At 34.9% G+C, this 16,961-nt stretch overlaps 1 protein-coding gene across 1 annotated transcript in view; it reads right to left on the reverse strand.

Moving 5' to 3' along the window:
• Positions 1–361: 361 nt before the first annotated feature.
• LOC148955562 (thiamine transporter 1-like) overlaps positions 362–16,961 on the reverse strand; it is a 67,317-nt gene continuing 50,717 nt past the window's right edge. The window contains exons 4-8 of the mRNA XM_089108251.1: positions 15,366–15,590; positions 12,925–13,138; positions 9,181–9,373; positions 5,862–6,003; positions 362–1,253 (exon numbers count right to left, since the gene is read on the reverse strand). Coding sequence (XP_088964377.1) covers positions 1,128–1,253; positions 5,862–6,003; positions 9,181–9,373; positions 12,925–13,138; positions 15,366–15,590 — 900 coding nt within the window. The 3' untranslated portion in view covers positions 362–1,127. The remainder of the gene's footprint in view (positions 1,254–5,861; positions 6,004–9,180; positions 9,374–12,924; positions 13,139–15,365; positions 15,591–16,961) is intronic.

Here is a 16,961-nt window from a genome sequence, read left to right on the forward strand (position 1 = left end):
TCTTCTTTAACCTAGCATTAATTAGAGATCTAAACATTTTATAACAACTCTAAATATAAACCACTCGCTATAAAGAAGAATATCACCAGTGACAGTAACTGAGCCATTCATTTGTCAAATTGACTAAATCTACAAAAAGAGGAACAGGGAAAAGGGTCAAAGGATACATCCTTTCGTTGTGAGTTTTGTGCTGGTTCTTACTTTCAGTTAAAAGACCTTTTTCTGATCGTTTTTCAAATAATACTGGTAAGCCTGACTCACCCTCTATGAAAAATTCACCCCTACCCATCACGGGAAACTCCTCTGTTGAAAATTCCTCCCAAATAAAATATACCCCCCCCCTCTTTAATATTCTCTTAAAACAATTCCATCCTCGCTGACAACAGTTATCCTATTTTTTACAATTTGATTGAAATCTTTGTTGAAATTAGTTTTCTGTACATTGAAGATTTTGGGGCAGTATGATAGGCTGCGCAATAGCTTTGCCAAAGTAAAAAGCGAAGTGGGCTCTATGTATTTTTCTTTTATTCCTTATTTTTTCATAAGGCCACTTCGTATGGAAGTTTTTGTACAAAACTTCTAAGGGGGCTTTCTTTTGTATTCTTTCGAAAAAAAAAGAAATTAAAATTTTCGCCGAAAATGTAAATTTTCGGCGAGAATTATAATAACCCAATTCTTTTTTAAGCCAAAGTTTCGACCAACCTTAGGGAGAATCAGGAAAACGTTTCATTAAACACTTATTCGACACATTTTTATCGATCGCTGAACTGCGATAAAATGTACCTACCATAGTGCAAGAAATACATAAAGTGTGTTTATCTGTAGACCTGTGTTTATCTGTAACCTATGTTTAGAGCATGAACACATTTTTTCTCGATTTTCATAAATTACTTTTAAAAGGCCAAAATTTCTCTTTTTTTAAGGAATCAGGGTAATTTTAATTATTAGGGAGTTTATTTATTAACATAAAAAGTTCAAGGCATTATGAATTACTTTGACACTAAAATAAAGAAAAACTAAACAGAAACTAAACTAAAACAGAGTTACTCTATTTTAGCTTACAAAAGGCAAATTTTTATCACAACCTATTAGGAAACTAGTTAATAAACTACAAACAAACTAATCTGTTAAGTTACAACACCAGTATTCTCTACACTTCTACTCTGCCGGTACGTGCTGTGTCCACAAGAATATGCCGCAATTGTCGTAAATACTCCAGCCAACACAAAAAAGTAAATTCCATAGACAACAAACTGAAAGAAAAAATAATTATTTAAAAAAATATTTTTCTTTCTAAATTGATGATTTAAAAAAAATATTTTTTTTACATTTATTACATTTTATTTTATATTTAAACCTTTTATTTATTTTATATTTATTTATATTACGTAATATTTTAAAAATTGTTTGTATTTTTTTCTAAAATAAAAAAGAAAAAAACTATTTTCTAAACGAAAGATTTATTATTACACATCAGAATCAAAACTAAGAAGCTTGACTCAAAAATAACTGCGAAAGAAGTAGAAGTAGAAATAAATAGATATATAGAAGAGAGATAAGACAGAGTGAGAGGAGGGGGGGAGAAAAAGAGAGAGGAGAGAGAGATAACAAAATATATAAACCCAAATTAAAGTCAACTTAAAGTGGGGGTTCTAGTCAATAGTCTATACGACTAAAATTCACTTTTTTTCGGATATATAGGCCTACATATATCCAGGAAGTTAAAAAAGGATGATATACTAAGTAAAATGAATAATATTGAAAAAAAAATTATTAAACAGTGGGAAAGAGAATAACGGACATGGAACACATTTAAAAAGCAAAGAATGACCGATTACTGTATTTTGAAAACAAAAAGGCTTTAACACTTACAACTGAAGCAAAACAGTATCATAAATCCTATTATCATAAATGCCATTGTTTAGATCTCATTTTTCGTTTTATAAATTTTCTGCAGAAATGAGAAACATTCCGATTTAAATCTTGTTGAAAACAAAGCTTCCGGTAAGACTTGCTCCCCTCCCCCATCAGGAGATATTCTAGTGGTAGCAAGGAAACAAGTGGGATTAGGGAATACTTTTTAGCCCCAACCCTCCTTCTATGTTTATCTTAAGGTTCACGGAGAGTAAGAAAGTTTGGGCATAAAAACGTAATTTTCAAGACTTTCTGAAGTACTGAATTTGATCAAGCAATCTTCATCAAGTTTAAGATCACTCGCCATTTTGGGGGTGTATTGTCCCCTTCTCGTAAATTACGAAAATTCTCCTTGGCTTTTAAGTTTTGGCCCGTTCCAAATATATTTTATTTATTTGGAACCACCATAAAAATTCGATTGGTTTCATGTATATAGTGTTATCAAAACTCCCTTTTAGAGTTTCAATTCAATCATTTATAACCCACAACTACAAGAGAACAAGTAGTACTAGTAGAATATAAACATAATAATAAAAAAAAGAAAAAGAAAAAAATAGCAGCAACAAAACACTAGTAATTAATTTCTACTAAGAAAAAACTGCAAGTAACCATGGCCAGGGACAATATTACAAAATGCATGTCCAGAAAGCTTTCTGTGTAGGTCACCGAACTTTTGAGTTACATCCGTAACACAGAAATTTTTAACTAGATACCGATTTCTAGTTCATGGCGGCAGAGAAAGAAGAAATTTGCAAAATTTGAAACATGTAATTTTAATCTTCTTCAAATTCTTAAGCTTAAGAACAGAATAAACGCCTGAGATAAAAAGTACAGAATGATAAGAAAAAGTCGAGAATAAGCAACCAATAGCTTTTCTATTATATTTTCAACGGTTTACTACAATTTTTGAATAACTGAACTGAATTTTTCTTACTCCATCAGCAACAATCTGCTACGGAAAAGAGCTAGAGAATTAGAAACAGTAATACCAAGCCACCGAAAGGATAAGACAGAAAGTACAGAAAATTCATTACATACCAGAGGAGTAGACGAAGACAGATTATAAGATAAGAATTTACACTTGTCAAGATTCAGGATAGACCAATGTTTAGGAAAGACTGAGAAACTAAAGAAACTATTGCAGAAAGAGCAGATTTAGTCCGACTAATCAACAGGATGTCATCAGAATAGGCAATGTAAGAAATATCAGTAGAACCAGAAAAATAAGTGCCTGAGATCTTTTCCAGAACCCTAGAAATAAAAATTTTGAAAAGGGTTGGTGATAAAACACCTCCCTGCCTTACGCCTCGAAGCACTTTAATAGTTGTTTCTGGAGAAGATTTCAGGCAGAGGTAAGAATTAGAATACCAAACCGTAGAAGGTAAATAACCGAAAAATTAACATCAGAAGAAGCCAAAGAAAAGAAAAGCTGGTTATGAACAACAGAATCAAAAGCCTTTGAAAGATCAAGTGTACAGAGATATACATCTTTACCCTTAGAAGAATTAGAAAGTAGAATAGAAGAAAGGACACGATGAGCATGTTGGCACCCCACACCACATCTGAAACCAAGTTGATTTTCCCCAAAAAAAGAAATATTTTGAGTTATACTAGGTAAAAGAACATACTCGAAGACCTTGCTAATATTACAAGAAACAGAAATTGGACGGTTAAAAGAGCAATCTGTTGGCGGTTTACCTCTTTTTAAAACTGAAGTCACGCTCGCACACAAAAAGCTTTCCGGGACGACAGAAGACGCCAAGCACATTAGAAGCAAAGGCGCAAGATGTGACACAAGTTCAGCACATTGGTGAATTAGATGCTTCTTAGAGATACCATCTGCATCATTAGCTTTCGACTTAAGATGTTTCGAAGCATTCATAACTTAACAACGCGATATAGGCAGAATAAAGCGCTGACTTAGAAATCTAGGGACTTTTTAACAAACGCTTTGCCAAACTTTCTTTGAACAGAATAATTCAAAACAGAGAATATCTTCGAATAATAAGCATGCCAAGAACTTGGTGGAATAGCATCACTACTCACATCAGAATCGTCTGTTTTACTTGAATTAATTACTTTCCTCCATTCTTTAGGCGAAGATGGAAAATCAAGCCTACGGTATCGGATACTTTTTAGATACTTCTTGGATTCTAATTTAGCTTTCTGTTTAATAAGAAAAACATACACCAAACCTAGGACGACCACAATCTGTCCAAACTTATAGCCAAAATTTAGCTTTATGTTTACATGACTTAAGGTTAGGCTCAAGTGACCAAAGAGGCTTTTTGAGTTTTCTTTCGGATTTACTTTACAGGGGCAGAAATTTTTGCAGCTTCTTTCTTAGTGAAAAGGATATAATCATAATATCGGTCTATCTCATATTTAGCATAAATAAAATTCTGGCTAAACTGTAGAAGCTGATACGGAACATATATCGTACTTGGAAGTTAAGCCATTGTTGTAAGATAAACAGAAAAATCCGCATCTTTCAACCAAACCGTGATTTACTACCTGAATGGTGAATATACGTATAATCATGGGCGAAAAATTTTATAATCCGGGAGAGAATCAAGAAGCTGATCATTCCTTACATTACCAGAAACCAGATCGGTATTATCGTACTTAGAAATCGTACTTAGAAGTGAAGCCAATGTTGTAAGATAAACAGAAAAATTCTCATTTTTCCAATCAGGCTTATAAAATAATTAAAACGTATACCACGACTCTTAGATATACTCCCAGAACAAACTACAGGCTTTGATAAACAAAAAGACAGCAGAAGGTGATCAAGATCTTGCTCGTCAAAATGAACCATAACTGGCGAGCAAACAAGAGCTGCAGAACAAATAACGTGATCAATGTCTGATTTACTACTTGAATGGTGAATATACGTATAATCATGGGACCGAACAATTTTATAAGCCGGGAGAGAATTAAGCAGCTGTTCATTCCTTATATTATCAGAAACCAGATCGGTATTAAAATCACCAGCAATAACAAAATGCAACCCATGATCCGATATCTTTTGAATTGAAGTTTTAAGTCGACTAAAAGCACAAGGGAACTTCTGATGTGAACGAATGGAACGACCGTTATATGGCAGATACACATTAATTAATACAATATTACCAAAACGCATAGCAATAAAAGTGTCATCTGATTGGAAAAGCACAGGACTCGCACCAGAAATATTTTTCTTAAAAACACAAGCTAATTTTACGCGTAATTTACTACACGCGTAATTTTACTGGACGCACAAAAAAAACGTGATCACTGCTTTGTCTCAGAAAATTTTCACTAAAGACAGTCAGTAAATGTTCTTGGAGACGAACAACGTCGTAATAAACATACAGATCATCAATAAAAAAGTCCTTGCCTTTCGTTCCATTAATATTAAACGAGACTATACTTATGTTAGGATTAATTTCTGAGAATAGAACTTATCAGTGATCTTCTTAATCACAGGGCATAGTAGGCTGTAAGAAAGATTAGATCCTCCACAATTGGCACATTTCGGAGATTCCGCACAACGATCGCTGTTGGTAGATAAATACGGCCCAGCACAACGAGTGCACTTAGGAGTGCTACTAGTACATGCACTTTCCAAATGTCCAGGAGAACGACACTTGAAGCAACACTTTGGCAATTGCTTGAATTCATAAATACGGAAGCTTCATACCCAATCTTCACACCGTTTCGCAGAAATGATCCTTTGGAAATCGCGTCTGCAAATTCAAGCTTAACCGATTTGCTTGTTGCAAATCGACTAGACACGAGTATACCGAACTGGTTCCAAAAGTTTCAGTTATTATTTGCGAGAGTCGCTCCTTACTTACAGTCCGTCACCACGAACCGTTTGATTAGCTGAAAAAAAAACGTGATTGGACACATATTATATTAAAAAAAAACCTCAAACTAAATAAGTTCAGAAAAAAGAAACTTACTTGATCTCTTGGAGGTAAACCAAGACCAACTCCGCTGGCCACAATAGTTGTCAAAATAGATTGTAGAACCAAAGCAAGAAATGTGTTGAAACCAAAAATCAATCCATAACAATGCATATTCAAATCTTTGGCAATCTCATAGCTAAAAAGACGGCTGATTTAGTTTTTCACATACCATCATAGAGAAGCAGACTCTAGCCGAGCGAGATCCTGACGGAAAAGGAAGTTTGTTCCATCCCAAGATTAATGTAAAGGATACCTCTTTTCTTCAACAAAATAAGAATGGTGACTTAAAAACGTAATTTTTCGTTTCAGCCCCCAAAAGAAAAAACACTTTCAGTCCCTTCCCTTAAAGGGTTGGGCTATTTAATACCTATACGTATATAGATCATTTATTAAACCCTTTTTACGATCCTGGTAAAATAAAAGATGACCAGGACCAAAAAAGAATAACATTATTAATGAAGCACTATCAAGAAAAGTCCCATTCTGCCACCTAACGTTCACGGGCATAGTAAAAACACGATGAACATGATTCAAGAATCAAACAATTAAGAAACTTATATGTTAAATATCTGATAATCCCCGATGTCCTTGTAGAAAATTCTATGAAAGGAGTTTGAAGCATTTTATATGCTACTCTACAACTTCTAGCAACTCACTGCAGGACAAAACCGCCCGAGGCCAACATAGCTAAGCACGATCCTTCATCCCAATCTATTGCCCCTCCCTCTTTACACCCTCTTAGGAAGTTCCCATTTCTATTAATTCTTTCCTCGCGAATTCCACAAACTCTATTCGGAGACAACCTCCCTTTCGTTTGGCCCTAGACGGTTGGCCGACAATCTTAGGCAATCTGTCATCCTTCATTCACAGAACATGTTCTAGCCATCTCAAACTTTATTTCATTATAGCCCTAGGAAGCGAGTCTGAACCACATTTTTTGTACAGCCTACTGTTTGATATACGGTCTGCGTGTCGAATACCCAAAACAATACGTAGATAATTCCTCTGGAAAACATTAGCAAATCCTCCTCCATTTTTCGGAGCATCCACGCTTCAGAACCATACTTAACCAGTGTAATCAGTGTAGTCTTCTCACCTCCTTTTATTCCTAGTATTAGCAACATGGTCATCTTAACATTAACTTTCAAACCTATTCTTGCACTTTGATCTCGCAAAACCTCTAAAAGTTCATTCATTTTGCTAAAAGTTTCATCTAGGATTCTTAAATCATTAGTATAATCTAAGTCCAGGATAGTTTTACTTCCATATTCTATTCCATGTTCTTTCCTTCTCTTTACTATGTTCCTTAGGACAAAGTCCATTAAAATAAGCCATATAAATGGGGATAGAATGCAACCCTGCTTAGCTCCTTATAACTAACCTTATTTCCTACCTTTATATGGTGTACCATACAAGAATATGATGTTCGGTAAAGTTCTTCTATCAGCTAAATCAAACGTTCGCCCATAACCTATAAAACTGAGGAATAAGGGGTTTGATGACTGGGGCACTTCACAATTATTAATCAAAAGTAAAAATTTGGTTGACACATCCTCTACCCTTCCTAAAACCACATTGTTCTTCTCTTAAAACTTTATTTACAGCATTTCTAAGTAAGAAAAAGTCTCATCCTACAAGTAATTTGCTTCCTACAGATACCAGGCTAATGCCTCTGTAATTACCACACTCGCTCTTATCCCCTTTCTTATAGAGGGATTTAATTAGAGTTCTCCTTGCGCTAGACAATTCCCTTTCTACAAAATCATATTCATAATCTTCAGTAGTCTATCGCTGACCTCATAACCAACATATTTAAGAAAATCATTTACCACACTACCAGTATCCGGGGCCTTAATGTCTTTTAATCTTTATAGCCTTAATTAATGTCTTTTTAGCCTTAATTTCTTTTAATTTATGGGTCAATTTATGATAGGAAAACTGTATTGATTATAACTAGATAGTTATAACTACAAAATTGCAGCAGTCTGTAACCATAACTGTTTTTTTTTTCCTACACCAAATTTACCAAGGCCGGGATACCATCCATCCCTATTTCTATCGATCTGGCCGTTAAAATCTCCTAACAAAAATATCATATACCTTCCAACCTAAACAAGACTTAGCAGCTTCTTTATTCATCATGAACCCTACTCCCTGCCTATGCACCTCATCCTTCCTGCCTGAGTAAATAAATTCTTTATCACCAATTTTCACGTTTCCTACCCCTGGGATTTAGCAAAAATGATGATTATCAAAACTTACTGGAGAGTTGAAATCATTATTATTTCTCTTTTTTTAACTTCAAGTGTAGTAATGATGAATATTATTGGTTCATTTGGCAAGTAGGGAAACATTGGTTTCCATTAGAAAACTTTTTTAGGTGGCGCAAGCATTTTGAACATATTTTCAAATATTTTAGTTTCAGAATCTACAGTAGGGGGAAATCGTCTGCAGATACACTTTTTTATAGCTTTTTTGCTTTAAGACATCATAAATGACCCCAATAATGCGTAAACATTTCCTTATAGGCCGATTTAAGATTTCACAATAAGACAAATCCCGGATTAAAATCCAAAAAACATGCGTTGTCTCAGTAGCTGCCACAATTTCTACCACATACTTGAGGTGCCACAGTACATTGAATACACGCAGTACTTGGCAATTGTTAACCTGAATCCGCTCAAGTTTTGTTTAGCAGGAAGTTGCCTGGCTAGGTGGTGCTGTATGATGGCCACACTAGGATTACTAAGCTCAAAAATGATGTGTTCCACCTTTGAACTGTGTTTTTTGATTCGGTCCAGCTCAGATGGCAGAAACGTTAAACTTTTCGTTCTGTTTACACTATTTAAAATGGATCAGTGACGACCCGAAATAACCATTAACTTAATAGATCCTCAGTCTGGTTCACTTGGTAGAGAATTCGGAGGATTTGCTGAATTGATACGCCTCATATCTATTGTCAGTACTGGAATCAGGTGGAAGTAGCGTTTAAAATTGCTCTAATTTCTTTTATAATTCCGAATTTAATGAATTGAGAAACATTTACGAGATTACTGAAAACTGAGTTGCTACAATTCATCAAATAAAAATATCACTGAGTTGGTTAAAAGTCCCAAAATGGGACGAATAAAGGGACGTGGATTTTAAAAATGAATGACGGAACATTATCTTGACTAAACTTCAGTTTTAGGGAAAAAAATATTAAAGGCATTAAGTACAAAGAAAAGATTTTTTCATCAGAAAAGCGTCAGAATTTTCATAAACACACATAAACACACAACATAATACAAAAGTAAATAAACAGACAACTTACTTAGACACTGTTATAAGAACTTGATAAATTATTTTGAAAAGAATGTAGCACATATACGCTACCCAAAGATGACGTGTTGATGCCATGAAGCTTAATAGAAAGCCACTAATCAAAGCACAAAGAGCCAAAGTGAATTCACCCCATTTGCTCCAATTAACTCTTGAGTAAGCAATGGCCAAAGTAGCAAGAGCACCTGAAATATAAATGTTGACTTAAAAGAATACAATTTTTAGAATTCCCTTTTTTTTCGATTTCTGTGTTTTAGTCGAATGAACTATCTGCTGGTCAAAAACCGAATTAATTGCACGTTGTGAAAATTCTCAAGACTCTTCCTAGGCATACCAAGAAAATTCCATTAGAATAATGATTACTCAAATATTGAAAATGATCGATAAAAATAAAATCTAGAAAATTAAGAATTTAAACTTAAAGTGAATTTAAACTTAAAGGAAATTTAAAATTTCCTGTGGTTCATCTGTATATTCAAATATTTCTAAGTCTTTCTACTGAAATGTTTTGATTTTAATGACAAAAGTCTGTTGAAGGCTTTGTAATACTTTTCGTTGTACCTAGGAATCAAATAAATTGACTAGCCCCCTACTACAATTATTTTGGGTTTATAGTGAAAAGAAACCACACTCCTAAAAAGTTTAAGGCATACACTTCTAGATAATTAAAAATGTTTTTTTTTTAGTGCCACAACCAGTAGCATCCAAAAGAGTTCCATGAGAATGATCAAAAGATATTCCCCTTTTCGCTCAGAGTAAGAATAACTAAACTCTTTGTTTGAATTTATATTGAAAAAATGATGTACGATTTATACTGAAAATAAGATAATAAGTAAGATCCTGCATTATTTGAAATGTATACCTTCTTGAATCACTGACAGTGGGAATATTTCTGAACGACGTGACACACGCAATGTATCGCCTTCTTCTGAAGCTAATAGTAATAGATCATGGTTGCAGCAGTAGCTGCAACCTAATAAAAGATAGCAGTAAAGAGCAGAACAGATACAACGCTTCATTTGAGCTTTTCAAGAGCATACACTTAAACATGCACATAATCTGCCAACCTTAAAAATGCCAGGGTAAAAAAACTCTCAAAAGGACCGTTAATCTAGAACAAGATCCTGACGTCAAATATAATCTTGGCGAACGAAATCCAAGTTCAAAACATGGCGGAAAATATGCCCGCAAAGAAGAAATACGGTCTTTTTAGCTGAAAAAAAAAATGCCATTTATATCCAGCCCTTTTAAGGGCTACAAAATAGTAAAAGCTAGAACGAAGGCAGTCATCACTTTATTTACGAGAGACCTTTAGACCTGCAAAAAGTCGTAGTTGGTTCTACGTTTCCAGAATTAAACCCCTTCGTACCAGCGTTTACCACCCAGAGACAGATGGTTTGGTTGAGAGAGGTAAATGGGACTATAGTACAGATGCTAAGGAAATTCGTCAGGGACGAGCCAAAAAATTGGGATCAGTATTTTCCATATCTTTTCTTTGCTAACAGGGAGACCAAACAGGCTTCGACGTGTTTCTCAACATTCGAGATGATCTATGGACATCACGTCAGACGACCACTAGACGTGTGGCGAGAGAAGTGGGAGAAGAATAAGAAAGGTGCGTCTGAATCAGTAGTCAGTTACCAGGTCAATATGCTGGAACGACGTAGCAAATGGACAGAGACTACATAGCAAAACTTATTGTCAAGTCAGGAATGACAGAAGACCTGGCATGATCACAATCGGAAGCCGAGAGAGTTTGAAGTGGGAGAGGAAGTGCTTGTTCTCTTATCATGTGGAAACAGAAAATTGAGGTACAGTAGCAAGGCCCGTACAAGATCCTGAAAAAAGCCGAGCGTGAAATATGTATTGGAATACCATCCAGACATCAATTAATGTAATTTTGAGTCATGGTCGGAAAAGGGAGTTGGCTAAAGTCTTGAAAAGATACAGAACGATCCTCTCAGACAGACCTGGGAAAACCGATCTTATAAAGCATGAGATAGATACCGGCAGTAACCCATCGGTGCGGAAGAAACCCTACCGAGTTCCAGCAGCGAAACGTGACTTGGTGGAAACCGAAGTAGCTAAGATACTGGAAGCAGGCAACATAAGACAGTCGGAGAGTGATTATGCGTCACCAGTAATGCTGGTACCAAAGCCAGATGGGACGGTGTGGTTTTTGTGCCGACTATCGGGAACTAAATAAAATTTAGAGGCTGAATTGTTACCCACTACCTTGCACGGATGAGATCCTTGAGGAAATGGGAACGGCTAAGTTCATCAGCAAACTGAAATTGACTCGAGGATATTGGCAAATACAAATGCACCCTAATAGCATACAAAAGACAGCATTTTTGACACCAAATGGTGTAAAGAATTTCTCGTAATGCCATTTGAGGTCTAAGGAGGAAGCGGACGATTCCAAAAGCTCACGGCTTGTGTTCTCAAAGGTTTCAAATTCTGTCACTGGTACGCCGACGATAATATGATCTTATGATCTTCAGTGATACTTTTGAGGATCATCTTCGACACATCGAAATGATACTACAGAGATTGCAGTCAGCGGGACTGACAGCCAATGAAAGGAAGTGCACGTTCAGCGACAAGCATACGATTCCACTGTTAGTAGCCGTCCAGGGCTGCAAACGCCAACGCTGACGCCCTGTCATGATATCTGTAATAGGCGACCCCTTCTCGTTTGGTAAATATTATACATAGTAGGTAGTATACATAGTAGAAGGGGATGTCATGGTCTTTCAATTACATTTTATTTTCCTTCTAAGATGTTTTTTTGACTCTTAGTTCATTGGAGTTCAGTGCAAATATTGTTAGGTTTACCTGTTTTGGCTGAGAGCCGAGAAAATACCTAGATTCTTTTATTGTAAGAGTTAGATCTCTCCTAAAATTGAACAATTGAACATCTTTGTTAAAAATCATTGGACTTCGTGAATTTAAATAGCGAAAAGGTTTCACGATTTAGCCCGATAATAGGACTTAGGTTCTAATTGCTGGTTGCCGTGGTAAAAGTTGCCACATGTAGACAACTGATCATTTGTTAATCTATGCTTTGTAGGAAACTTAATAATGAATTGTAAGTCAATACTAGGTCTTAAACTTTGTCTTGAAATTAACAAAGAACTGACGAATTTGACAAATACCTTGCCAGAAATTAACAATTAAACAAGTTGTTTTCAAAATTTTGAGACTTTCTTGAAATATTGGGACTTTTAGTATTAAAAAAAAAAAAAAAATAAAAATTATAGTATAAATGCTCTCTGATTATATCTTGATATTCAATGTACTGTCAGAGTCTTTGAAGACAAATTTGCACAGCCTTAAAAAGGAATTTTCTATTTAGACTTAGACCTACTTTTAGACTTAGACCTACTCTTAGACTTTTATCTTGTAGTGCTTACTTTAGTACTAATAGTGCTTAATAGTACTATTAAGTACTATTATTATTACTTAATAGTACTATTAAGTACTATTATTATTACTTAATAGTACTATTAAGTACTATTATTATTACTTAATAGTACTTTTAATAGTACTAAAGTGCTTACTTTAGTACTTAAGCAGCTACTCTAGCCACATTACAATTGTAAAATGGATTAATTTTTTCTAACAAAATTTGGGCTAAAGAAAAGAAGATTTCAGACTCGCGTAGGAATTGTAGTATTACGATCGGTCTCAGATTTTAAACATTTACCGACTCAAGACAAAAGCAAAGACTTACTTAGTATGTTTTGTAGCGCTTCTACTACTCCATTATACAAGCTTCCAGTTGAAGTGGGGGCTATAGTTTGCCAAAGAGGCTGTATATAGTTCAGTACTTGTAGATTACAACACATGGTGAATGCCCACCAAATCGACCATTTGACTACACTCAAGTTCGAGTATGAAGTTCTGAAATCGTTCCAAATGAGTGAACAGCCTTCAGAAAAGGTCATCTGAAAATAATAAGAAAAGAATTACCTTTCATACCAAACGGAGAAAAGATCAAACTGTAATTAAAAGTTCAATCTCAAGATTAGGGCCAGACCAATATATCGGCTGGCCGATAAGGGGGTAAATCGGCAATTTTTTTTTCCTTTTTTTATGCGCAACTTATCCAGAATTTGGCACCTGATATTTAAGGGCTCTGGCTTATGTGTGTTTTAATACACATCATTTGTGTCCAACATTTTATTGTTCTTACTCTTGTTTCTACGACCAATTATTTCCAGTCCAGGATGAGTGTATTTACAACGTGAACTTATACAAAGTGTTACTGTAACAAGGCACAAGTATTACGTTTTTATTTTTTAAATACTATATTCGATTTATTTTTGTTATCGTTCTTAAGCTATAGTTTTCAAACATTTGTGAAAATCGCAGTTAACAAGGAAAACAAATTTAATGTTAGATTGATGCTCAGGTGGTGTTTCAGTGTTCTCTGTTTTTCTAAATCTTTTTTTTGCATTATTTGGATTTCACAGTAAATTATTGAGGCTGTTATTTGGTGTGTAATAGACAAGGGATAAACATGTGAGTATGAATACGAGCTGAGACAGCAGGGTTTAAACTTTCGCTAAAGTTTTTTTTTCCGGAGGGTAATTTTTCGGAAATTATATCGGCTATCGACCTTTGCTATTGTTTTATATCGGTATCGGACCCCAAAAATCCATATTGGTCGGGCCCTACTCAAGATATTTATTATCAAAAATATCGATTTCTTTTTCATTAATTATATGAGCATTTTTGACCCAAGTACCATAAAATAAAATATCTAGCTATTCATCTTTTTCACATTTTCATATATCATACCTATTCTAACCAGACACCCAACCTTATCAATAACTTAGCTCAAATAACAATTTGATTTAACTCAAAGTTCAGAAATCAGGCTAACTTTTATTAAAAATAATAAAAATACAAAATATAAAGCACCTCTGGTCTAATTTAAATATAACGAGGTAAAATAGCCCATTTTTTGATAGAATAACTTGAATATGATATCAATGATAAATCTCCACTGTTTTGCACATAACCGGCAACTCCAAAGAAACAACACAAGATAAAAGACTGAACAGTTGATTAAAATAGTTTGTCCCTCATATGATCCGACGCCGTAACACAATTCCAAAGTTCATTAAAAAAGAATTCAGATATTCCGACAACTTGAAATTTTTACGATCTATATATGTAAATAGTATCTTTATTTGTATGTAGGATTTGATTACCCATGCCGATGTAAAAAAAAAAAAAAAAAAACAACTGGAGTAGGAGTAGGAGTAGGAGTAGGAGTGGAGATGGAGTAGGAGCAGAGAAAAAAGGAGCTCTCAGACATCTAAAATTTAATGGCGCCAGTTTTACCAAGAGCACACAACTTTTAGAGGGGTATTTTCCCCTTTTACTAAAATTGTTTCAATTTTCGCATGGTAAATTTGCTAAATTTGGTAATGATTGTGGTAGTTCTCATCGGTAAATTTGAATCAGCCTAAAATACTCTTTTGATGCATATATTGCTGCCAAATAGCCCCTTTCTGGAAATTCCTAAAACCTCAGAGTATCGTCCGCAAAATTTACATTGACAAGGATCATTCTTTACTTAACATACAGTATCACGAAACATTTGACTAAAAAATTATTATTTTGTTTTATGTATAACTAACTGGTAACATGGGCGTAGGGAGGAGGAGGCAGGGTCGAGGGGCAGCTGCCGCCCCCCTAGACCTTCACTTTACTTGCAGAAGCAGAATCAATATTTCGATCCATGTGATATTTTTGACCTCACAAATACCTTCATTCAGGCTAATAACTCCATAGGCCACATTGCCTTTACATTTATATACAAAGGCAATTATAGAAAATACATAAATAATGGGTAAAAGGCAGCTGCCCCCTACCCTAGGCAAGAAGATACGTACGCCCATGCCGAAATAACTTCATCTCCCCCTCCAACACACTATCGACTGCCACCCCCCCCCCCTAGACAATATGCTGCCTACACCCATGACTGGCAATAACTAACTGCCAAGTCTTACCACAAATTATCAAGTAATTGGCAGGACCAATTTGACAAATAAATTTCACAATAAAAGTCTCTAACTATCTGATGTAGTTATACTAAATCCGAACATCAATCAGCAGTTTATACCAATGAGATAATTTTAAAAATAATTAATTCAAGAGCACCTTAATAACCGTCTTTTTCGTATCTTTAGGTTGAACCTCAACATCGTTTCCCCTATCTTCATCATTTTCCTGTTCAGGTCCAAGGGAATCAGATTCATCTCTGTAGAAGTAAATTGATCTAGGAACACTTGGTAAGGCAAAACTAAAGCATGTAGCAATACATACGGAGCCAAGTGAAATGAAGTTAAGGGAATAATAATCAAGAGCTCCAGTCGTTACCAGTACCTAAAATCAACAACAACTATATTGTAACAGACAACCTGCACCCAAGAGCATTATTATGTGATCTGATTGGTCGATTGTCACAGCATATACTAACTTATTTTGTTGAGTTTGTCTACTAGTTTAGTTTGTCAAGAGTGTCTAATCAGTTAGTCCAACACAAACGAGTAACTTACAAGAGTGGAAAAGGTAACAGTATCAGCAAAAACATTAACACCATCCAGCTTTTTGGGACACTTAGAATTTTTTCAAGCTTTGTAATCGTTTTTCTGTCAAGAAATGACATCAGACATTTCAATAATTTTAACAACCATACAAACTAAATTAATAATTCGAATCAACTTTTCCGTCTTTTTATATTTTTGCGACTCAACACATTTTAAATTGAACAAAATGAAAAACAATATAACTGACCTATCGAACGAACAGGCAGACTAATGTTGAGCAATAAACGATATAAAAAAAGTTATTGGCGCTTGGCCAAGTTTCGCCAAACGCAAGATGGAGCTGAGATGTTTTTTTTTTTGTTTTTTTTTGTCAACACTAACGCAAGTTCTCACTTTTGTAAGTTGCCCACGCTCTTTGGCTCAACATTTAGTAAAATCAACAAAACTTATTTCCAGTATAGTTTACTGCTCAACAGAGTCTACCTGTTCGTTCGATAGGTCAGTTATGATTGTTTTTCTTTTTGTTCCACTTAAAATGAGTTTAGTCGCAAAAGCACTTGATGGCTTAAGATTATATTTTTAAAATGATATTGCCTTAAAACAAGGATGGATTTACAGTCACTTTGTCTTGTTCATTATTTTTCGGTGCTTAATACGTATCAAAACATGACAAAATATTTTGGTCATCAAACAGTTTGTGGTAACGAACTAAGGAGCGACCCGACTCAATAGTAACCGAAACTCTAAAAAACGGAATTTTCATACCATTAGATATATCAAAATAATTGGCTTTTTATGCTGATTTTAAATATATAAGTTCATTAAGTTTAGTCTTACCTATCAATGGTTACGAGCCTGAGAAAATTTGCCTGATTTTCGAAAAAAGGGTGAAACACCCCCTAAAAATCATAGAATCCTAATGAAAACCACACCATCAGATTCAGCGTATCAGATAAACCCCGCTGTAGAGGTTTCAAACTCCTATCTGCAAATATAGAATTTTGTATTTTTTGCCAAAAGAAAGATCACAGAAACGTTTTTATTTTTTTTTTCAGGGGTATTGATCCAATGGTCCTAAAATATTGGGAAAGGGCTCATTTGAGTGGAAACTAAAAGTTCTAGTGTCCTTTTAAGTTACCAAAAAAATCGGAGGGCAACTAGGCCCCCTCCCACGCCCCTTTTTTCTCAAAATCGTCCGATCAAAATT

Source organism: Artemia sp. Qi Xiang Cuo, chromosome 2 (genome assembly GCF_049724085.1).
Source record: "Artemia sp. Qi Xiang Cuo chromosome 2, ASM4972408v1, whole genome shotgun sequence".
Lineage (NCBI taxonomy): Eukaryota > Metazoa > Arthropoda > Branchiopoda > Anostraca > Artemiidae > Artemia > Artemia sp. Qi Xiang Cuo.